The 26,210-nt window shown below is 34.1% G+C and overlaps 2 protein-coding genes across 2 annotated transcripts; both read left to right on the top strand.

The window, feature by feature from the left end:
* The first annotated feature begins 18,882 nt into the window (after positions 1-18,882).
* On the top strand, positions 18,883-21,403 carry LOC149261332 (cellulose synthase A catalytic subunit 7 [UDP-forming]-like). The gene is made up of 6 exons (XM_089368522.1): positions 18,883-19,181; positions 19,316-19,658; positions 19,986-20,126; positions 20,293-20,397; positions 20,836-21,054; positions 21,278-21,403. The coding sequence occupies exons 1-6, from the start codon at positions 18,892-18,894 to the stop codon at positions 21,401-21,403; spliced, it is 1,224 nt and encodes a 407-aa protein (XP_089224648.1). The 5' UTR covers positions 18,883-18,891.
* Positions 21,404-21,649: 246 nt separating this feature from the next.
* On the top strand, positions 21,650-23,179 carry LOC149261331 (putative cellulose synthase A catalytic subunit 8 [UDP-forming]). The gene is made up of 3 exons (XM_089368519.1): positions 21,650-21,802; positions 21,979-22,326; positions 22,504-23,179. The coding sequence occupies exons 1-3, from the start codon at positions 21,650-21,652 to the stop codon at positions 23,089-23,091; spliced, it is 1,089 nt and encodes a 362-aa protein (XP_089224645.1). The 3' UTR covers positions 23,092-23,179.
* The last annotated feature ends 3,031 nt before the right edge of the window (positions 23,180-26,210 follow it).

Genomic DNA, 26,210 nt, shown 5'->3' with positions numbered 1-26,210 from the left:
CTTACTATGTATAAATTTACCATAGCTAGGAATTATAATGTTATTACTATGCCATTTGAGTTGCAGAATTTCCATAACTAGGAACTAATGTTAGTACTTATGTTAGAATTAATGTTATCCGAAACATGGGGAGAGAAGAATATTTAAGAGAACCCTTTCCTTGGATAAACATGTAATGATAAGAATATTTTTCATATTTATTATAGGAGAGGAAAGTTCTTTTGGCCAGCTTATCCTGTTTAAGTGAACCTGCCAACAACTTCAATGTAATTTTTCCAATGATTTAATGTGTTTGGAGTTTTCTTGTGACACTTTTTACCTGAATTCCTCATTTTTCTTTAGAGTCATCCAATACATAATTTGGAGATATTGGAATTTTCCAATACATGATTAGGAGATATTGGAATTTTCTTGTGACACTATTTATTTGAATTCCTCATTTTCTTTAGAGTCATCCAGTACATGATTTGGAGATACTACCCCTATTTTCCATATGTAGTGTCCACTCCCATGCCCCAAAGACATGGAAATCCTTTTTCAAAGAAGAGTAAGATATATGTACATTGTTTAAGACCTTAGTTTTTTACTAGGATATGTGTATTTTAAATATTTATCTTTTTCATTTTAGCTATTAATGGGTTTTGTTTAATATTTAATTAGAAATTTAAAAGAAGTATTTTTAATATTACAAATATCAATGGTCAAATATTATCATTCAAGTAAATTATTATATATTTCAATATACTTGTAACTTATTAATGAAAATTTGTCATCTTAGCAACAAATACACATTATTGAATTTCAAAATTGGTAAAAGAAATTTAAAAATGACAATTTACAAACTTATCCTAATAGAACATATACTAGTTGCCTAAGAATGCAATCCTTCTTTCCCCATGAAAATCAAATACGTAATACAACATCATTGTCTAAAAATAAAATATATAAAAAAGTTATGTATGTACACTGAATTTTTGGTCAATGATGCTTCATTGGATTACCCTCTAACAAATAAGAAAGAGTGAAATTCAAGAACCTTCTCATTTTTAACCATCTTGAAGAATTGAAAAATATATAAAGTAGAAAATGTAGGCCTCTAACATTACACAAAATCAAATGTTCACTTGGTGGAACAAAAGCGACTTCCATATCATTTGGAGGCTATCAACATAAAAAACTCCTCAAGAACCATGAGACAGATGATGATGAGTTTCCAAACTTCAAAATGTTGTTTGAATAACATAAAATTGAGTTAATAGGTTTTAACTCATTGCATTATAATTTCATTTTTAGCCACCCTTTTAGTATTAGAAATTCTTTCATAGGAACTCATATTTTCAATTATGCACAACATAGAGAGCATGTAGCAATGACGAATACTAAATCTCTCTCAGTGTACTTTTTTTTTGCCAAATAAGAAAGACTTCCAAATCTAATTTCTATAAAATTACATACTTGGTTTGTTTTGTACTCAAATTTAATACCTACATATGTGTATTTTAAATATCTAACTTTTTTTGGTTTTACTCCTTAATGGATTTTGTCTAATATTTAGTTAGAAATTTAAAAGAAGTATTTTTAATATTTCAAATATTAATGGTTAAAATTGTACAATTCATGTAAATTAGTATATATTTCAATATACTTGCAACTTGATAAATGAAAAAATGCAATTTTAGCAACAAACACAAATATGTAATTGAAGGTGGAGTTCATGGCGTTGGCCTTCAACAAATTGTTTTCAAAATGTACTTTTATTTATTCTCCTACAACAGGCCTGAGTAGCACACATAATATAAACATTATGGCATATTTACAAACAATGGTGAGAGCTATTCATACTTGAGATTTTTCATGTCTGGTTTGTTAATTGACATGTTTTATGTACTAAATGTTCTTAGGGATTGAGATTTTTCATGGCTTGACATGTTTTTTGGACTAAATGATATTATGTATTGACATGTTTTCTTGACCAAATGTTGTTACGGATTGAGATTTTTCATGGGTGGTGAAGAAGAAGAAGAACAAAATCGTTGGAAAAAGTAAAGTTTAACCACTTATTAACCCATTCCAATATATCAACATTTGCATGCACATATACATGGTCCAAAGCCCACATCCCTGTGTTCCTTATGGCTTACAATGTTTTCGTAAGGGAGAGGAAAACCTCACATTTGATAAGGGGCCATTGGAGATCTCCCTTGAACAAGTGGGAACAATCCATCCACAAAAATGTTGGGATCATCAATTTTATTTCCAAAATTACACATAACTACCATCTTGACATTAATCCCCATTTACTTATGCATTTTTCATAGATACACTCAAAATAACACCAAAGAAATATAATGTCAACCATTCTTCCAAACTGATATTCTCATCAATGAAAATGGATGGATAGTCACTACTATAAACATGCTAAGAATCAATGCCCAAATAAAATACATACCAATTTTTCTTTGTTGGTTTAATCAAAAAATTCAAAACTAATTGAAAGAAATAATGTCTTTCCCATCATAAAGATACAATTTCATTCGCTTAAAATTTTACTACAAACACAAAGCTAAAATTTATAAACAACCACAACTTTTTACCAAGAACAATGCCTTTAAAACAACTTCTTGAGTCTTATCACAATGGGTCAAAAATGTCACCCCATAGAATTTGAAATTGAATGGAGGGGATAGCATCCCATTGTGATGACCACTACGTTGTCTCAGGAGGAGACAACCCATACCTCTTATTTATCCAAAATATTAATACTTAACAGTAAGAAAAATTACCAACATTCAAAATAAGATAGAGTCTCAAACATCAAACCTAGACCTAAACAAAAACTCTATCTTATCACCCCCTCCCAAAAACTTAAACCGCAAAAATTTAAAATATCACCCGACCACCCTAAAAAGCCAACAAAAAAGACACCAAAACTTCAAAAAAGATACGAGGTGCCATGAGGAGGAAAATTGCCAAGTCCCTAGCCTAGCCATTTCACCCAACAACGTACACATGATGGACAATTTTTGGTTTTGAAATCCAAAGCATTACAGTTTCAATCTGCATGATTCATTGATTTAAAAAAAAAGGACTCTTTTCCAGTTTATTTTCCATATTTCATGTGAAACGCGAGGATTTTTTGGCTCTAGCTTTCTTATTATGTTTATTGTCTTATTTATATTGAATTTAAAACATTTTCGAGCTCTTCTCAATGGATTTTGGCAGTGCATGCTTTGATTTTATTTCCCACTATTACATAGATAACCACAAAACTCTGGAACCTCGCTCCTTTTTATTTCAAAATTTTGTCAATGGAAATTAAATCCAATTAACTTGTTTGATTTGAACTTTTATCAATGCATAAACTTAGACTAAATAGAAAAATTAGACTTGGCTAAAAATATGACAATATGGGTGCCACGTAGTTCAAACCATGTCCTTATGTTAGAAAAACGAGACTCGCTAAAAATATGCTAATCTGAGTGCCCTAGAGTCAATGCCATGCCCTTTTAGTAGAATCCAAGACATTTTAAATTATTATTTTGTCTTCTTCTATTTGCAGTGTTGGTTCTAATAAACCTAGTCACAACAGGTCATAAATAAAGGTTGAAAGTCGAAATACCCCCCAAAGAAACACAAAAAAGGAAAAAAATAAAATAACAACAGGAAGTTTTTTGAACCTCTACAAATGCAATAAAAAAATTTTAAACATTGTTATGCTTTAATTTTTACTGGACACTTCCATTTGACTATTTTTCCAAGCACTCTCTCTAAATTCCCGATGGATTTTTTTTTCAATAGATCATTGTACCAAATGTGATATTCCAAGCACTATATCCCTTGAAGACACTTTTAACGAACTTCTGGTTTTAGGTTGAAAGAACTTATACAAAAGTGTTGATATGAAGTAGTATATATCCTGATTTTATTTTCCAGTAAATGACACTTGTTTTGGTAATAATAGAAGCTATGACCTATATTCATGATAGAATGTTTTACAAATGTGGAAGTAGAAGGATTGCCCCTAAAGCAGCTTGGACATGACTTGGATATTAAAATTGTGACCTTGTTGGCGATTGCAAACATTCTAATTAATTTAAATTCTACCCATATCCCCAAGTTTGAAGTCCCCTTAATTGCATGACATGATGGTGTTCAAAGATAGATTCATTCCTCCTCAATTTTGGTTCAATAGAAAATCAATTGCTTGTAGAAAAATAAATGTATGCAGTATCGCAAAGTGATGGGAAAGATAATGTTGGTTCATTTGTTTTTCAACTGAAGGAGTTGTTCCCATTGGTTTAGGAGTAGCTCTAACTAGGCATTATGGTTGGGAAGTCTATGGATGGCCTTATTACGAGAGTGTTGAAGAATATTTGTTGCAATACAGAGGGGTTTTGGCTAACAACAATAGGAGGAGGAGGAGGTGTGGATATCCTAGTAAAATTGTTAACAAATGGGCATTATATTGCTAAATCAAATTCATGATGTTTTCTCCTTACTAGCATGATGTCAGTATACGAGTTTGTTTGCTCCCACACTTTGCAAGTTGGAGCTACTAAACAACTTATGATTTTTCAACCTGGAAATGAAATCTCAATTTGAATAGAGGTTGTTGGTGCAATAAAAACTCGTTTTTGGAGTTTAAGGATGCAAGAAGTGATACTCTAAATGCTAAAGGTATTTCAAGTTTGAAAAGTGTAATAATTACTTGTTCAAAAGAGTTGATGCAAGGAAAATTCCCACAAGCATTTCAAGAAAATGTAATGTGTAATATGGCTAACATATCAGGTGGACTATCTTTAGTAATTTCAAGTCCTAGGGAAAGTGTTTAGCCTTTCGCATCACATTCTCAAATTGTTGATATAATTAAGCCTTAGCTTTAGCCCCCATGGTCATTGAGGGGAGTGAGAAACACTCAATTTCGGTAATTCCGGTATTTATTAAACCATTATTGACTAACCAATTCAAGGCTCAATTATCTTTCTTGTTCAAGAACATACGATAGAAACATTTATTATCTTGTAAAGTAATAGGCACTTAATTAACAAGCTCCAAAATGTAGAAACAATGTGTTTTCTTGTGGGATTAATCACAGTGGCTGAAGATGATGTTTAAGAGGAGCTCATAAGGTCTCATGAAATTATTTGCCACAGTGCAAGTAATTTTTTGAATGAAAATGATAGGGAGAGGATTGGACCTCACTGCATTTCCTACATTGTTATTATTACAAGTCACTTTAACACTATGAATATGCATGATGCATATAGGATTAAGAAGGAAAGGTTAGAAAGAATGCCACAAAGTAAATGAAAGATTTTAGGAATCGAAGATGGTGAGTAACATCCAAGAGTGGAGGTGCAATCTTATTCATCCTCCTCCTTAGATCTATGAGTCTATATCTAAATAGAGTTTGTATTTGGGCAATAGAAAACAAACATTCTTTACATAAAGGATGCATAAAAGAGGCATTATTTCCAAGGGGAAGGTAGAATCTCCATAGTAAGATTACTATTGGGAGTGACCACTGAAGGCATATTACGCTTTGATACAAACTTTCAAGTTATGCCTTTCCAAAAAATGGGCAAAAGATTAATTATCTTTGTAGAAGAAGGTGGGACGTCGTTTCCAGCAGAAGTCTTCAATTAGAATCTTCACATGACAACGTGTACAATGTGATTCCATTCTGAATGTGGATGACAAGGTGAGCATCAGAAGATAACATTATCAATCCACATAGATGTTCACAACTACCTTATGTAGTTCCCTATACAACTAAACATATGCTTGAATTTGAGAGCAATTTGACATCCACGTAATGTGCTTAGTTAAGGACTAGTTTCAAGGATGCTAGGATTGTCCACATTTGAAGTTTCATAGACTAGTTGGTCTTGTACATGCTAGTCAATCTAGTATTGGTATCCCCTCATTGAATTTGTAATGCACAACCACAGATGTAACAACACATTGTCTGTGTATTTGATATCTATGCCTTGGGATATGGCATCTGTTTTTGGTCCCAAAGGAATGCCCCCTAGACTTCTGGAAAACCACAGCATACTGCTAAGTTTCTAACTATTTTCATCAAAAGAAGAATGTTTTTCCTTTCCAATTTATGTTATATCACTCTAACTGACTACACAATGAAACTACTAGTAAAAATTATACACGTACGTCAAAATTGGTAAATATTATTCTGTATCTCTACATGTAAATTGCAGAGACAAAACAATCCAGATGTTATAACAATATTAACAGATATAATCACACTAGCCATAAAAAAAAAAAGAAATAGTAGCACTATACAACAAAAAATAGCTACAATATTGGCTAAATTAAGCAATAAAGGTTTATGTCTTACAAATTCCCAAGTAGTGTCAATAGAATTCATTCACTCGGAGTGCTGACACTTGACTGGCTTGCCTACCATAAGATCCTGATGAAGCTTTGACAAGACAATATATTAACTCAAGCATAAAATATAATAATATTGCAATTAATATGATAACGGACTGCATGTCTTGTTTAAAATAGAATCAAAACTTTTAAATGGAGCCAGAGAAAGAAAAAAATAATGAAAATGGTTAACATCCACCAGAACATAAATGACTGAATGAAAGACATATTTATCGGTTTTGATGGGTCAAAATAGGTGTCGATAGGTATCATTCATATCAAATAACAATGGAAGATCCCAAAAAAACCTGGCGCAAATATCGAACAGAACAATTTTGTATATGTAATTAGACATTTTTTAAATCTATAGAAGCAGCCATCATGTCCTGAGCATTAGGGTGAATCTCATGAAGAATATAATTTATCCCAAGCCAATCCTGAGATCTGCAAATATGGATTTTGAATAAGATATTGGTTGGAAAAGAAGATATTAATACAAACCAAAGACCATGACGTGATGAAATAAACACCATTTCTTCCTCTTGATTCATAAAGAGTAAAATGCAGTTAATTGTTACATAATCTAGGTCTATTCTAGAGAGACTGGGGATGGAGGATTAGATAGCCCTTCTACATCTGTGTGACTAAGGATCTTTCATGTTTGTGGCATGCCTAGAAACCCCACTGAAATTGCCCGTCACTTGGACAAACAATTGATGGCCAAGGATCCTATGGCCTACTAGTTGACAAGGTACCCATCCACCTAAAAATAACATTCTTATAAGCACAAATTTTGGAGATAGATTCTACTACTAGAAGGGTCAGTGGTCAAGAGAATGGGGATGGATTTGGCTTGTGATTTGTGTCGCAAGGATGAAATGGAAGCTACAAAAATATTTATTTTGGACGTGGTATCAAGCTGATTTTGATTTCTTCAGCCCTACCCTACCTTCGTGGAAAGGTCCTCTTATGGGTGAGACTTGGATTGTTCATAACAATTGAAAATCTCTATGGCATCTAACACAAGTTATTGTTATTGCCTTTCTGCCGAAGCATCATTGTAAAGTTATTATTTTGGACCCCTCTTCTTTTAGCATAGGGGATTTTAGAAGCTTTAAACAGGATTTGGCTCTGCTTATGAGATTCAAACTCTGTCCATGTCATGATGTTGAGTCTCTCTCTTGGTGTGCGAGTTCATGTGCTTTTCCGTTTTGGAAATTTTTAAGGAAGGATTTTTATAAAATCAACAGCTATCACATTGCATGTGAGAAGGAACTAAGAATGAGGTTGTTATCCCTCTGAAGTACTTCCGCTTTGTTGTAATCTGGAATATTGGGGAATTTGCATCTATAACTACAAATTTCGTATGACACATGTTATGGCTAGATGATTCATGAGTTGCATGTTATCATGTGAAAACTAGATGGGTTGTTCATTCATTCAAAGGCTCACTACCTAATCATATTTGCTTATAATCTAATGTTATAATTTTCCTTCATCATTCTATGATTGAAATTATCTTTTGGATACATCTTCATAATGTCGATGGTGCATCTTATAGAAGGGCCCTCATGTACTCTCATTAACCTAAAGGATCTAATTGGACTAGTCGCAATACATCAGTGTATGGCATGTATACAACTTCTCCAAATAAATTCAAACCCTCTTTGTTTGTATTACTTGATTTCATAGCCCTTGGTTTAGCCTCTGCTAGAAAATAATCTTCAGGAATTGTAGAGATGCCAATAAAGAAAGACCACCCTCCATGCATCTGCCTGCTTCCTGCTGTAATTCCAAAAGGTAAGGAGGGGTAGTGATAGGGTCATGGAGGGACAAGTGGCTCGGGATATGGTTGACAAAGAAGAAAGGTTGCATCACCAAGTACCTTGTGTATTTTCTATCTTGATTTATTAAAATATAATTCCAATCTTAATTTCATTTCAAATTTCAAGTTTCCTACTAATTTCATAAACTTCCTTCATGTTCGAGATATGATTCCCTGTTGCTTCCTACTGTAATTCCAGAGGGTAACCAGGGGTAGTGATAGGGTCAATGAGGGACATGCAGCTCAGGATATGCTAGTTAGAGCAGAAAGACTACATCATCGAGTACCTTGTGTCTTTTCTATCTTGATTTATTAAAATATAATTCCAATCTTAATTTCATTTGAAATTTCAAGTTTCCTACTAATTTCATAAATTTCTAGCATGTTTGGGATACAATTCTCTGTTGTGGCCCATTCATAAGAGAGTTCTTGAGAAGCACCATTTATAAATAATTCAATGCTTCCATAGCTTAAGACTCTTGTTTACAAATATTCTGTCATTGGGTATTGTGACAAACAAAAAAAGTGAAGGCAAAGATGAAATTTTTTAACAACTCCCCACTTCCATAAAAAAGTTCCACCTAAATTTGAGGACTATTTAAAACTAATATTCTAGATTTGAAACAGAACATGCTAATTTGTTTGCAAACAATATATCACAAATTACTTCAAAATATCAAGGCAAAGATTGCATGTATAAACTTTATGCCAGTACCATGCTAAATTTGTCAAAATCATATAATGATGTCTAAGACAAGTCAATTATGAGTTCTGAAATCATATCCTTCGAAATTTATTATCGCATTCCTCTGCTGTCAAATAAATTTTCACTTCCTATCCTCTACAATCAAGAATAGTTTTAGTTATGGCACAATTTTCATCTGCTAGAATTCATCCTATCATAGTATGTATCCATGTATTTTGTTGCAGTACATCTATTCTTGAAGATCAACATACACAACAAAATGCATAGGCAGGAAGTAGTTTACCTTAACCAGAACTGGATGCAAGACTTATCTTTGTGCACTTGCATGTGATCACCATCAAACTTGCACTCAACAGTAATTTCTTTCCCTTTCATCTAAAACATGGGACAAAATGATCAGAATGCCTAAAAATCCAATATATAGTGGAACAAAGTTAAAACAGAGAATTTATACATTTTAATTTTGTATAAACACAGTTTGTATTTGGGCAATAGAAAACAAACATTCTTTACATAAACGATGCATACAAAAGGCCTTATTTCCACGGGGAAGGTAGAAATATCCATAGTAAGATTACCATCGAGAGTGGCCACTAAAGGCATATTACGCTTTGATACCAACTTTCAAGTTATGCCTTTCCAAAAAATGGGCAAAGGATTAATTATCTTGGTAGAAGAAGGTGGGATGTTGTTTCTAGCAGAAGTCTTCAATTAGAAACTTCACATGACAACTTGGACAATGTGATTCCATTCTGAATGTGGATCACAAGGTGAGGATTAGAAGATAACATTGCTAATCCACATAGACGTTAAAAGCTACCCTATGTAGGTCCCTATAAAAATAAACATACGCTTGAATTTGAGAGCAAATTTACATGCAAGTAATCTACTTAGTTAAGAACTAGTTTCAAGGATGATAGGATTGTCCACATTTTAAGTTTCATAGATTAGTTGGTCTTGTACATGCTAGACAATCCAGTATTGACATCCCCTCATTGAATTTTTAATGCACAACCATAGATGTAACAACACATTGTGTGTGTATTCGATATCTATGCCTTGAGAGATGGCATCTGTTTTTGGTACCAAAGGCATGCCCCCTAAGACTTCTGGTAGATCACAGCTTACTGCTAAGTTGCTAACTATTTTCATCAAAAGAAGAATTTTTTTCATTTCCAATTTATGTTATATCACTATAACTGACTACACAATAAAACTACTAGTAAACATTATACACGTACAACAAAATTGGTAAATATTATTCTGTATCTCTACATGAAAATTGCAGAGACAAATCAATCCAAATGTCATAATACTATTAACAGATATAATCACACTAGCCGTAAACAAAAAATAGCTACAATATTGGCTAAATTAAGCAATAAAGGTTTATGTCTTACAAATTCCCAAGTAGTGTCAATAGATTTCATTTGCTTGGAGTGTTGACACTTGACCGGCTTGCCTACCACAAGATCCTAATGAAGCTTTGACAAGACAATATATTAACTCAAGCATAAAATATAATAAGATTGCAATTAATATGATAACGAACAACATGTCTTGTTTAAAACATAAGCAAAACCTTTAAAAAGAGCCAAAGAAAGCAAAATAATGAAAATGGTTAACATCCACCAGAACTTAAATGACTGAATGAAAGACATATTTATCAGTTTTGATGGGTCAAAATAAGTTCTGATAGGTATCATTCATATCAAATATCAATGGAAGATCCAAAACAAACCTAGCATAGATATTGAATAGAATGACTGTGTAGATGTAAATAGACATTTTTTAAATCTACAAAAGCAGCCATCATGTCCCGAGCATCAGGGTGAATCTCATCAAAGATAGAGTTTTCTCCCAACCCAATCCTGAAAACTGCAAATATGGATTTTGAATAAGAGATTGGTTGTAAAAGAAGATATTAATACAAACCAAAGACCATGACCTGATGAAATAAACACCATCTCTTCTTGCTGATTCGTAAAGAGTAAAATGTAGTTAACAGTTACATAAGTCAGGTCTGTTCTGGAGAGACTGGGGGTGGAGGATTGGGTAGCCCTTCTACATTTGTGTGGCTAAGGATCTTTCATCTTTGTGGTATGCTTAGACACCCCATTGACATTTCCCCTCACTTGGACAAACAATGGATGGCCAAGGATCCTATGGCCTGCTGGTTGACAAGGTACCAGTCCACCTGAAAATAACATTCTTATAAGCACAAAGGTTGGAGATAGATTCTACTACTAGAAGGGTCGGTTGTCAAGAGATTAAGGATGGATTTTTCTTGTGCTTTGTGTCGCAAGGATGAAATGGATGCTGCAAAAATATTTATTTTGGACGTGGTATCAAGCTGATTTTGATTTCTTCATCACTACCCTTCTTTTGTGGAAAGTTCCTCTTATGGGTAAGACTTGGATTGTTCAGAACAACTGCAAATCTCTATGGCATCTAACATAGTTGATTGTTATTTCCTTTCTTCTGAAGCATCATTGTAAAATTATTATTTAGGACCCCTCTTCTTTTAGCCTAGGGGATTTTAGAAGCTTTAAACAGGAGTTGGATCTGCTCATGATAGTCAAACACTGTCCATGTCATGATGTTGAGTCTCTCTCTTGGTGTGCAAGTGATGGGAATAAGACCACAAGAAATAGAACCCAGTTCAGGGAGGTCACCAACCTGTCCAGTAGTCAACCATGAGCTAGACGCTTAATTTTTGTGCATTTGTGCCTCAGACTAGTCGAATTGGGCATACCTGAGATAAAAGCAAACAATTGTGTGAGTGATATGATTGAAAAATGAAATTGACTAACGATCCGTGTGAACATAGTGCGGCCCATAAATCCTACATGATGAATCAAAGAGAAAAGGGTCATAACAATAATTAAAACAATTAGACACCATAAATGGATTTTCATAACTACCCAGGTAGTACTGACCTGAGTTCAGGAAAGTGCCTAACCAAGGAGAGATGGAATAACGAGGAAGTTTGTGTATTCCTCTGTCAATAGAAGGAAAAAAAAATAATTAGCCATAAGTAGATGTTAAACATTGCAGGGAAGAAAACATTGGAGTTCATGGATATAATGAATAAACAAACACAGACTAAATATATTACCTACTTCGCCTGGGGTGGTAGCCTAGTAGAGTCGTCACAGGGATTATCTGTAGTCTGTTATACACCAAGGGTAGATGGAGACCAGGTAGCTATCCACGAGAGTCCAACATCGTGACAATAGTCGAACCCTCCTCTCCACTTCTGCGTTATAGATTGCAACAAGAATGACATCCTCAATGCAGAATATAAGAAAACAAGGGTAGGGTTTGTTTAGGACAATCTAAACCGTAGATTGAGCATAGTGCATCTAGGTGATGAGAGGCTTGCTTTCCAACTAAATGCTTGGGTTGTGTTCCCACTGGACAGGTGTAAAACATATAGGTCAGCAGAAATAAATGACAAAATAGTTGGTATGGAGGTAGTACGCATCCCGTTGGGTTCATGGTACAAATTAAATAGATACAAAAACTATGTATTAAAGAGAGAGCAGTAGATGTGGGTGAGATACGGAGGGTATTTAGGGTAGTATACATGTCATTATTTAACAAGAGGGGTTGCACGGTAGCTAGTCCCTGCCCTATGTTATTGTTGGTTCAAGTTGTATTTGGCACAAGTAGCATAGCAAGCAAAAACAATACTAGCTAGCTAGCTTTTATACTTGCAGGTTTGTGCTCTTTGTTCTCATTGTGTTGCACCAATTAAACCAATGGAAGCACCACTAATAGTAGAGTAAGAAGCAAGGGTTATAGTACCTATTGCATGACCCATTCGAGAGGTTGTGAAAGAGACAGTTTCTCAAGATAGAGAGTCTTTACAGTTCTCACCATGGTCCAAGCTCTATGCTATGAACCATGAACCTAGTACTTTGAACATTGAAGTCCCTGTTTTTTTCATGAACCAACCATCTTACATGAGCAACTCCTTTATTAAACCAGAGGGCTTTTATAAGACTAACGAAAATGAGGAACTATGTTATAAGAACATCTGTATGCCCGGGTCTTAGAGAGGTATACAGATATTTTTAACACCCACTAACAGCAGAGTAACTACATTGCCCCAAAAATATCCAATATACCTTTAGTGAGTTCAAGATAATGAATGAAATCACAAAAAGGGAGGCCGCTAGAATCTTGAAACCCTTGAGTTTCATGTCCATAGTACTTGCCTGATCAACAGAGAAATTTTGCAGTTGTGCAAGGCAACATTATGTCGTAATTGTACTCGCGAAAATGGGTAACATTCTCAGCATTGATTTTTTTTCCTCTACTTGCGTGACTGTGTAAAGTTTCCATTGACTTATACAGTTGAGATCCTTCAATCTAGTGTTGTTGTCAAGGATAGCTTCATTGTCCAAAACCCTGAACCAATACGACAAACCTTATACGCATTAGGTATAGATTTTGTAAAACAAAATTACGTTGCAATTCATACAACATTCACAAATAATTATTTTCCTGCTACATTTCTCATAACCAGTTGTGCAATTTAAAATTTATCTCCCCTCTTAAGCTAAAAGTTGATGTAGTTGATCGTTTATTTTTTTGGTTTAGTTATATGCAAAGGTTTTATAAAAAAAATTGCATTGTTATATGCGAAGGTTTTATAACAATTGCGATTACATTTAAAAAGGTATTTTTATCAGGGTAGATTTAGGAATATCTAGGAATCCAATGGATAGCAGAGTGGTTGAAAAATTGATCCACTACGAGAGCTAGTTCCCTCTATAAGGTTCTCTTAATGATGAAGTTGTGGATACTTTTAGGAAGGTAGGTTGGCTTGATTTCTTTGATAAGTTGGAAGGATATGATGATGCAGTAGCACTGGAGTTTGCCCAGAATTCCTAACATCCCCAAGAGCAAGACTCTAAAAAACATGAATTCTACACGACTTTTAGGGGATTCAAGATCTTTGTAAATAAAGAATTTCTCAGTGAAGTTATTGGAATTCCTAGGGGACAACCTTGGGAAAAGGATGATAGAGTACTCAACCTCAGAGCCAAGACCAACCCTTTCGGATCCTATGATAAGTATGAAGAAAACAGAGATGGGGTGAAAAGGGAGTCTCTTCCATATGAATGGGAAGAGATAGCATATCATTTCATTAAATATTGAACTTGTGAGGGAAGGCTAAGCATTGTATATTCTTACTATTTTCGAATTTTGCATAAAATTCGAACCCTGAGCCATCAAAAACCATAACAAAGGATAAGTATCCCCCATTTCCTACTGCATTCCCGATAATAAATGTGTGTTAGAATTCAAAAGGGGAAATTGGATGCTATAGCACATCATTGCCTATTTAAGTTGATCATTTGTCATGAGTTATAGTAAAAACTCCCTCTTCTATCATGGGACCAATTTGTCTCTTCAGGGTTAGGGCATTATAAAATCTAAGAAATAGAACACCCCACAACACCTCCTTTAGTGAGAGTAGAGGGTCATAAAAGTGGGAAGAAGTCTCGTCAGAAAGAATCCAAAAGGAAAAGGGCAGTAGTTTCAGATGAATAAATTGATCATACATTAATCCATCTATCAACTCAAGGCTTTACACCCCAAAGATCCAAGAATCCCAAGACTTCAGTTTTGGTAGTTCAAACGCTCAGGAAAAGAAAAATGATTCTTCAAGCGACACAAAAAATGTCAACCTGATGACCAAACAAACTCAGTTCATACATTATCTATTCATAAATGCAAATTGACCATTAGATTGAAGTACAATAAGAACTCAACAAATCATATCAATTAGACCATGTTAAATAAGGACCACAACCAAATGTAGATTAAAAAAGAAAGTGAAATTTGGGCAATTCTCGAACAAAGTAGCTTGAAAATTGACCGTGTGAAAATAAAATGACATAACACAACTAGAATCTGAAAACTTTGAACTATTGTTTATTGGGAGTGAAAAATCATGTGCTTAATTCCATTATGAACAGAAATTATGATAAGGACTCAGTAACAAATCATATCAAGTGCAAAATCTTGTGCTTAATTGCGTTATGAATAGAAATTATGATAACAACTCAATACCAAATCATATCAATTAGACCATGTTAGATAAGGACCAGTTCCAAATGCATATTAAGGAAGAAAGTGAAATAGGATCAATTCTGGAACCAGCTACCTCAAAAATTGACCAAATTGAAAATAGAATAGTGGTACAGGATTTGAAACTGAATAATTTGAGATATTGCTTATTTGGAGTGCAGAGTTATGTGCTTAGTTGCACTATGAAGAGAAAGCAAGCAAGGAGTTCCCTTTTGTACAAGAGATGTTGCTCTGTCTCTAGTTGTAGGCTTTGTACATAAATTTCAGTTCTATTTCAGCCTGGTCTCTAAACTGGCAATATCCACACTATATTTTCCACTCTATCACCTAACATTAAATATTAATTAACTCTTAACCATAAGTAAGGATCCCTTTCAATGCAGCGTCCTAACTCTCTAGGTTGTGGCAAAACCTCCATAACAAAAAAACTACCAAAATGATAAGAATGGAAAACATAAAAGTTGGTGCAAACAAGAAATAAAAAACAACAGAACCTCTCACAAAAGCACTCATATTTGGAATTTTAAACATACAATTTAGAAATGCATGTCTGCTTCTCTATATAGAAAATGTCAAGAATACTATAAGAATAGTGTGGCCATGTCGAAAAGACAAGTGTGTTAGCTTTTGAAGAATCTAAGCGGCAACGAAGTTGATTAGGTTAGCTCACAAACACAATCTGTGGGGTGCAATGTGATTGAAAGATCAAACATACAAGCTACCTGCCAATCTGTCCAAAAAAGCCCTCTTTCAAATGGTGTTATCTAGATCCTTTCAATGAGATGCCTTACAGAATTGTTCCACACAACAAATTACTCACTTCGTGTTGGATATGTGCTGAATGGTGAATAATGTCCATGGTTTGTTGATGGGATGCACACTATGACATCTATACCCAATGAAAAATGGATATTTGGCCTCCTCTGCCACTATCGTGGTTTGCACATAGGAATTTTGAAAATCATCAATGATGTGTCACACTTTTGAGCTCACACATATTTTTAGATACAATTAAGTTATAGTACATTGGTTCAACAACAAAGAGAGGCAATGAATACTCTTACTAGAGGCATGAAAGGTACCTTATAACTCAAGTGTTTGGTGAATTACTTATGTCACTAAGATTGAGGACATTTCCTGTGGTGCCAAGTCCACTGCTACCCCATCTCCCAAACTAGTCTAGGGTGTGGGCAAACAATTAGTGTGCATTTGAGCTCTGAGTGTTCGAAATTACACATTGATTAATAATAATAATAAAATTGCTCACTTCATATTTAGTGCCTCCGTGTGAGACAAAGCCAACTAAAACCTCCTTTTTGTTAACCATGCTTTATCATTAGATAGGAAGATTTACCAATGGTCCGCTTTTGTCAAACTCCACCACCCATAAATTGTCAACTTCTAGCAAATCAGCAAGAGGATCAGCCATCGTTTATGACCCAGTTTTCTAGCTATGTTTGTAGCACGTTGTTATGGTTTAGGTACAGATAGGTTTGGAAGAATATTTATATGCATGTATTTGTTGTTATGGTTGTTATCTCTTTTATTTTTAACAATTTGTATTTAAGTATGAAGGAGAAACTTGTTTTAGTTTGTAATTTTCTTATAAGGATAGGGATTGTGTAATGAAGAAGGGTTGGAAATTTTTGGCAGGACCTTGATACATTTTTTTTTTGTACACGTTTTGATATTAATTTAAAGTATTGTGATCGGTGTTATTTGTTCAGTGATGGTTTTCCGGTCTGTCTTCTAGTACTTGTTTGTCATTTCTTTTGTTTCGCAATCTTCGCCATATGTCTTTTACATTTTGGAAGTTAAGTTATTAAAAATGAACTCTATTTATCAGCTCAGGTTTACCATTTCCAAAGTGTCATATGTTTTCAACTTAAATATCTTTAACATAATTCATCATTTGCTCTATTTTTGGTATTTACATCTATGATAGCTAAATGAGAAATTGTCTAAGAAAGTTGCCGGTGTATTTTGTTCATATAGCTTGTAAGCAATAGCTTGATGTCAAATAGACTCCATGCCCAATGGTTTTTCATGTCTTTTCTAGACCAATTTTATATAATCCAATCAGATGTAGTGAATGCATTGAGTACATAATAAGTTAGATTTGAATAAATAAAATAAGTTTTTTAATTAAAATAAATTTTTTAAATAATTTTTAATATTGATCGAAAAACAAAATATTTTAATTTAAATATATAATTATTAATAAAATATATTTCTAAATATATAACTAACTTAAAAAAAATCATACAACTAATAATATTTTGATTAGTTTCTAACTGAATTATTTTGACATCACTGAGAGAAAGGACGTGGTTAGAAAATGTAAGCAAATCTTTTTAATAAAATCTAAATCTAAATTTAAAATTTTGGCTTTTCAAAAAATTAAAAAATTATTCAAAATAGTTTGAGAAGTTTTAACTAATACTTTCCACAATGAATGGCCAAAGTTATGAACTAAAATTTCGCTGCTAGTAGAACAGATTTGTATTCTTTAATAATTTTAGCCCAACAATGCTTTCCACATTACCCAGTCCTCCTCCTCTTTGCATTCCTCAGTACCCAGTCCTCCTCTTAATGCGTGGCACGCAGAGTATGGACATTAAACTATCACTTCGAATGTGTCAAGTTGTACTTTTTCAGAAAGAAAAAGCTGATTATATTTATATGAAGGATATAATGTTCAAAATTTACATCATGTGTACTCTTAATTAAGAGAATCATGGGAGCATCCAGTGAAATAGCAGGGAGGAAATGACTGATACATTGAGATCTGGGAGATTACCAAAACATAACTTGAGCAGATGAGAACCAGAAAGTATATGGTGTACAGTAAAACATCGTGTATCCCATCCAAAAATCAAGAAAAACATTCACATAAAGATCATAGACCTGTTCAAGAAAACCCTGTTATGAGTAAGAGAAATGAAACTAGAAGTCCGACATATTAAACTCCTGGATATGATAGCTTATTCCCTCAAAAAGGACCTGCAAAAAACAAGAACCAATAGCCTCTTGTAGTCCTGCTTTAGACAAAAAATCTGCCATATAATTTTTGTCTCTACGAATATGGTGAATAGAGTTATCATCCATGGAATCCCATTAGTATCTAATCCTACCCATCCGGCCATTCAAGTGAGATGCTGTGATATGAGGCTAGCTGTAAACTAGCGGTACTTTATCAAATAAATATATGATAATCAAATACATTCATTTATCAAATACAAATAATAATCAAATGCAATCCAAGTGCTTATTATTCATCATAGTCCAAATTTATGAATTTTAATATTAAATTTATTCATTATAGTTCAAATTTATGATTTTTAATATTAAATTTATTTATCATAGTCTAAATTTATGATTTTTAATATTAAATTTATTCATCATAATCTAAATTTATGATTTTTAAGCAATTCAAGTGCTTATCATTCACCATTGAAAAAAAACACAATATTAAATAATATTTAATATTTATGAAAAGAAACAGAATATTTTAATTCAAATATATAATTATCAATAAAATATATTTCGAGCTAATTTTAAAAAACCAATAAATTTTACAATCCTAGTTTAGTTCCTAACTGAATTATTTTAAACATCACATCACTGGTAGAAAACCAATAAATTTTACAATTGTAGTTTAGTTCCTAACTGAATTATTATATCACTTGTAGAAAAGAGGTGCTTAGAAAACGTAGGGTGCCCTTTTCAATAAAATCTAAATCTAAATTTAGAATTTTCGCTTTTCAAACCATTTTAAATTTAGATTTAGATTTTATTAAAAAGGGCAGCCTAGTAACATCATCAAGCCCTAAGTGCTTATTCACCTTCTGCATCTCGAGTAATGGCGATGGCGTACAATATTGCAGACGGCGGCTATGAATCTTTCCCTTTTCACAATACCATTGAAGTTAAAGGCCGTAACAGAGGCAAACTCTGTGCTCTGTTTTATTTGAGCTGTATAGTTTATTTCTTTTACCACAGATTCTTCGGAACGGACTGGAAGGCTGCCAATGCGTTAGAGTTTGTGGCGCTTTTCTGCGAACTTTTCTTTGCTTATCTTTGGGTTCAAAATCAGATTATGACCTGGTTTTTCACAGTTCGATACACTGATCCTGAAAGGCTTTGTCGAAGGTAATGCACTGCAATATTCATCAATTTCTTTCTTTATTATGTATGTGCTCAGAACAGAATTGTTGTTTGAACTTTGAAGAGAATTTTGTGATCAGAGTGTACTGTATAAATATAATATACTTGATTTAATGCAGTTATGGTTATGCAAACCTGCCTCCTGTGGACATTTTTATCACTACCGTGGATCCATGGAAGGAGCCGCCGCTTATTCTTGTGAATACTATTTTATCAGTCTTATCAGTGGATTATCCCTTTGAGAAGATATGTTGCTACGTCTCAGACGACGGGGGTTCTCCCCTAAACTTTTACGCCGTGCTCAAAGCATATGAATTTGCAGAAAAATGGGTTCCCTTTTGCAGGAGGTTCAACATAGAGCCTCGTGCTCCCATGGTTTACTTTAATTCTCGACCTCATGTCCTGAACGAAAGCGAGTCTAGTGTAAGCTGGTTCAATATTGGAGAGTGGGAGGAATTGAAGGTACGTATATATAATGGCACACTTTGTAATTATTTTTATTATATATATATAGTGCATGCGTTAGTGTTCAATTGGGTGTTATTTGTTTTTGGTTAGTTTTTGTTTATATATAGCTTCATCAGAAATAAGTCATTAACTTTGATGGCAAATTTTGGAATGCATGCAGTACTGGATAAGAATTATGTGAATTGATTTCCTGCAATGCAATGCAATTCTCTTCTGTTCTTCAAATTTCAGAATATTTTCTACAGCTGGTTTCCCTACCAGATTTAATTTAATGTTGCTAATTTCTTATGGATGCCTTTTCTTTTCCCTTCCCTTTGTCAGCAAGAATATGAAAAAGTGAAGTTGGATATAAGCAGAGCCATGGAGTCATGTGGTCAGGTGCCCACAGAAGTGCAGGAGATGTTTGACCAACTGTCCGGTAATCAGACAATTGAAATTGGCAATCATCCCGGACTCATAAAGGTATTTCATGTGAATATTAATTCTTCGCATCTAATTTGATTATATTATTGTAACTTGTTAGATGGAACTAGGGATTGTCGAAAATTAAATAATCTAGACTAGTACGTTATTGACACACAGCAAATTCCTAAAATTATGGTTGCACTTTGATCTGTGGATTCAATAGAGTTTCGACCAATGGGTTGATCATCTGCCTCGATTAATTTACGTCTCCCGTGAAAAGAGGCCTGGTTGGAAGCATCATTATAAGGCGGGTGCCTTGAATTGCCTGGTAATTACAGTACGCCATTCTCCGTCTATTCATGAATTTCTATGTCATGATAATTATAGTTAGAAATTCAGGAAAATTTAATATATGAAGTTAGTTATTATTTATTAATAATTGGAACTACTTATTTTCATGGTAGATTTGTTTGTAGAATTATATCTTATAAGAATTTCAGAATTCAAAGATTGCTGTAACTATCTAGTTGTTATCAGCGATCCAAATCTACAATCACATCATAATAATTCCCTTCCTAATTAATAATTCTAACCGCCAAGAGGGATTTAAAAATTGATCATGTGTATATAAATTTGCTTGGATCTATATATATGGTAGTTTCTGGAAAAAATACTCTAATCAAATCAAAGCAAACGGTCCTCTGCTAGTTTCTGTTTTGTCTATTCTTTTTTTTATTAATAAAATCCCAAGTACCGCTGCACGCAGGCAAGAGTGTCTGGCGTCATCACAAACAGTCCGTTCATATTAAACCTGGACTGTGACATGTACGTCAATAACTCAAAGGCTCTTCTTCACGCTATGTGCTTCCATCTTGACCCTCATATCCAAGAAGAGGACCGTCTCAGCTTTGTACAGTTTCCACAGCATTTTAGTGGCATTGATGAACATGATATTTATGACACCAAGATGACCTTCACTTTTGATGTAAGTTTTCTGTCTCACTGTTTCTTTTCTTTCCTCTCAAGTTTTCTGTCTCACTGTTTCTTTTCTTTCCTTTCCTCTCAAGTTTTCTGTCTCACTGTTTCTTTTCTTTTCTTTCCTCTCCTCCCAATGAGATTATATTATTGCAAATTAAAATTTCAATCTTTCTAACTGTAACACTAAATAAATATTGATTGAGATATTGTAATGCACATGATTATTGCAGGTGCTCATAAGAGGATTAGATGGGCTTCAGGGCCCTATTTACTTCGGCACTGGTTGTGTTCACAGGAGAAAAGCTCTTTTTGGAAGTAAACCAAGGTCACACCATTCCAACGGACCAACAGGTTAGGTTTCCACTACGTTATCGCGCTATTTCTTTCAAATTCAATCCTCCCTCTTCAGTAGAATCTTTATATAATTATACACTTTTTCACTACTGTTGTTAAAAGTCACTTTCTTTCTCTTTCTCTTGATCATCAAGTCTAGATCGACTTTGTTTGTTTAATGGTTGTTATTTTTAACATGAAATGAAATTTAATTTTCAGGGTTTCATCAAGTTCAGAAGTCTAAAATATCATACGAAACCTTGACTGAAATGTTTGGTGATCAAAGCCAAACTTTTCTTGCATCAGTTGTGCATGCCATTGGCGGTGGTGCAAGTTGTACAGAATCTTTAAACTATTCAACCCAGGACATCCTGCAGTTGATCAGTCCTAACTATGAGGTCAATACTAAATGGGGTGAAGAGGTAGGACTCACGGTTTCTGACCAAAGAACATCACATCGCTCTTAAGATGGCCCCGCCCATGGGTCAATTTTGTGTTTTCTTCTAATTCTGAAGAAACTTACAGCAGTTAAACGCCAAAATAATCATAAAAATAATCAACTGACTACAACTTCTACATATTTGTATTTGTTTTGCAGGTGGGATGGATGTATGGATCATGCACTGAGGATATATTGACAGGATACAAGATGCACCGCAAAGGGTGGAGATCAGTGTATTGCTGTCCTCACAACCCAGCTTTCATAGGCACTGCTCCATCAAAATTGGTAGATGTCTTGGAGCAAAAGAAAAGGTGGTCTAAAGGAATGTTAGAAGTTTTCCTCAGTAAAAACTGCCCACTATTTGGGGGATATGCAAACTTGAATTTCCTGCAGAGACTTGTTTATATCCATATTTGTTCCCATGCTCTTTACTCCATACCACTTATGGTTTATGGACTTCTTCCCGCAGCCAGTTTGATCCTTGGCAAACATTTCATTCCTAAGGTAATGTTTACCTTACTCAATATATTCCTTGTTAAGTTTTTCTGATTTAACTGCGTTTAAATTTCCATTATCATGAAATTACAGGGGCAATTGTTATGCGCATGAATTATTTCTATACCAGCTATGAAACCCAGTTTTGATTATCAGATACTAAAATTGGGGAATAGCCCATTGCAGGTATTAACAGTGGAATTCATTCCCTTCATCCTTATCTTTGGCTGCAATTACATATTGAGCTTGGTTCAGAGCAAATGGTTAGGCATTTATCGGAGACAGTGGTGGAACAACATGCGCATGTGGATGATCGTCATACTCACTTCTGACGTGGTTGCAACTTTTGAGGTTTTGCTCAACCTGTTAGGACTCAAGGAAGAAACATTCTTGATCTCTCCAAAGTCACTTCATGATGACCGCGACAATGCTTCTGCAAGTGAAAGTACAGCAGGGGAAGATTTTAGTTTTGATTATGATTCTTTTATATTCATCATCCCAGCAGTCTATGCGTTGTTCAACATATGCGGATTGATTAACGGTCTGGGTATAAATTCCATGCTTCACGGAAACATATTAGTGACCGGTGAACTCTTGTGTGTGGCTTGGATCCTGTTCAATCTATTCCCATTTGTCCGGGGATTATTTAGACAGGAGGGAGAAGCCGGTGCTCTCGGCCTCACAACGGCTCTCTATTCATTTAGAATTGTTGGTACATGTGCTTTTCTTCTCCTTCTTTACAATGTTGTTTCAAGGAAATTATACAGCCGATAGAAAAGGTGGTCTCGGCTGCACAGAGAGAGAAATTATATCTATATTGTATTGTTTGTGCATGTTACATTTTTGGCCTCCTTGAAGTGGCAATGAGGGAGCCCTTAATTAATTACTTCAAGGTGGAGCTCATGGCGTAAGTACTTTCATTTAGTATTCTCCTGTAAGAGGCTCTAGTAGCACACACAATGTAAACATTATGGAATTATATTTACTACAAACAATGGTCATGAGAGCCATTCATACTTGAGATTTTTCACGACATGTTAACGCTGTTAGGGATAGAGATTTGTCATGGCTTAACATGTTTTCTCGACTAAATATTGCTGTTAGGTATTGACATTTGTCATGGCTGGTTTGTTAATTCACGTGTTTTCTTCACTGATTGGGGTATTGACAATGCACTGTGCGGCTAATATTATGCATTAAAGGGGATTCCACAACATTCTGCATGAGTCTTGGATTGATCAGCTCCTTATGTAAAGGATGATTCTATGTTTTCTGGACTAAATATTGCTGTTAGGTATTGAGATTTGTCATGGCTGGTTTGTTAATTCACGTGTTTTCTTCACTGATTGGGGTATTGACAATGCACTGTGTGGCTAATATTATGCATTAAACATTAAAGGGGATTCTACAACATTCTGCATGAGTCTTGGATTGATCAGCTCCTTACGTAAAGGATGAGTCTATGTTTTTTGTCATGATTATCGAGTGCCATGAGATGATGCCATACCTCTATTCATTCTAGTCCTGCCAATGGTAGTGATCATTTAATAACCGACAAGGTTTTCCCATATTATTCCTTGTGTTATGAGCAAAGCGGAACACACAATCCTTAGCGCCCTCATTTTTTCTATTTCTTGTTATATCAATCCTTCCCCGATTTCCCTTGGAAACAACAACGAAACAAGGTCCATAAAACGAACGAACTCCCTTTCACTCATTACCCATGCAAAAATACCTCATCGTTAGCACCGCAGTTAACGGAAAAATACAAGGTATGTATGGCAGTTTGACTACTGGAGATGAAACAGAATTAACCCTCACCCGACCTCACCTCACCTCACCAATTACAAATAATTAACTCTCACCTCTGCCATGGCAGAACATGCAGTGTTATGCTTTTCCACTTGGAGAATCTTAACAGCTCTTAACAGCTGGGAACTAGTGTTATTACTTTCCTATTGATAAGGGGTTTGAACTAGTGTGAACAGGCAGTGTTATGACGTTTGACTGGCAGAAGTTCCATAGTTAGGAAGTAACGTTATGACTATGCCATTTCACTTTCAGAATTTCCATAGCTACGAACTCATGTTATAACCTTACCATGGATAAATTTACCATAACTAGGAATTATAATGTTATTACTATGCCATTTGAGTTGCAGAATTTCCATAACTAGGAACTAATGTTATAACCTAACCATGGATAAATTTACCATAGCTAGGAATTATAATGTTATTGCTATGCCATTTGAGTTGCAGAATTTCCATAACCTTTTCCTTGCGTAAACATGTAATGATGAGAATATTTTTCATATTTATTATAGGAGAGGCAAGTTCTTTTGGCCAGCTTATCCTGTTTAAGTGAACTTGCCAACAGCTTCAATGTAATTTTTCCAATGATTTAATGTGTTTGGAGTTTTCATGTGACACTTATTATCTGAATTCCTCATTTTTCTTTAGAGTCATCCAATACATAATTTGGAGATATTGGAATTTTCCAATACGTGATTTGGAGATATTGGAATTTTCTTGTGACACTTTTTATCTGAATTCCTCATTTTTCTTTAGAGTCATCCAATACATGATTTGGAGATACTACCCCTATTTTCCATATTTAGTGTCCACTCCCATGCCCCAAAGACATGGAAATCCTTATTGAAAGTAGAGTGAGATATATGTACATTGTTTAAGACCTTAGTTTCTCACTAGGATGTGTGTAGTTTAAATATTTATCTTTTTCTTTTTAATTATTAATGGATTTTGTTTAATATTTAATTACAAATTTAAAAGAAGTATTTTTAATATTACAAATATCAATGGTTAAAATTGTACCATTCAAATAAATTAATATATATTTCAATATACTTGTAACTTATTAATGAAAATTTTTCATTTTAGCAACAAATACACATTATTGAATTTCAATCATAATTGGCAAAGGAAATTTAAAAATGATAATTTACAAACATATCCTAATAGAACATATACTAGTTGCCTAAGAATGCAATCCTTCACATGACTCTTCCTTCATACATCAAAGTTCCCAATGATCGAACTTGATTACCAAGTTACCATTTTATACTTTATTATTATTCTAGAAAGAAAGTCTTAATATTCCATTTATTCTAGAGTAAGTCAAATTCATCCTACTATGCATCACATAACCAAATGAAATATTCACCATGCTTCACTTATGACCAAATTTTCTTACATGATTATGTGAATCCTTCCAATTGTTATTTTAAACATGAATTCTTAACCTTTCACACAATCATCTAGCTACATGTATTTCACAATGAGCCCGCGGTTTACCAATTGCATTCCTTCATCTTTTTTCAAAGTATTGTTTCCATTCAATATGGAGTATATACTAATCTTGTCATAATGCTTCTTCTAAGGGTCTTCCAAGATGACGACTCTTATAGGAACATGATGATCCATCTAAGAAGAATGACTTCCTCTAACATAATGTTAGACAATGTATGAATGAACTCTTGTGTAAAATTGTCCCTAGGCTTTTCATTCTTAAAAGACTAGATGATTAAGAAATTCAAACAAGTAGATTTTTAAATATGTTACTATCACATGCTTCTATCTATGATGCCATACTAAAACAAGATTCCATAATTATATATGCTTACTCCTTTGATGACCTTGTTAGCATAAGATTTTTCAAGGTCCTTACAATTCCCTCCTTCCATCATGCTTATTATTACCAAGCATAAGGACTGCTTTACTTATCCATCCTTCCCATTTTGCTTCCTTAATTGTGTACCTGCAGCATTCATTGACATGGAAAGGCAAGAAAAATATATACAAGAGCATGATGACGATCTAGGGTTTCCATGGATTCCTTAAAGTGTGAATTCCTAGGGTACTTAGACGGAAACCCTA

Source organism: Pinus tabuliformis, chromosome 6 (genome assembly GCF_031772625.1).
Source record: "Pinus tabuliformis cultivar Carrire ecotype Pingquan chromosome 6, CPIR1, whole genome shotgun sequence".
NCBI lineage: Eukaryota > Viridiplantae > Streptophyta > Pinopsida > Pinales > Pinaceae > Pinus > Pinus tabuliformis.
Note: the sequence above shows the minus strand (reverse complement) of the source record. Positions and strands in the feature narration are given on the sequence as shown.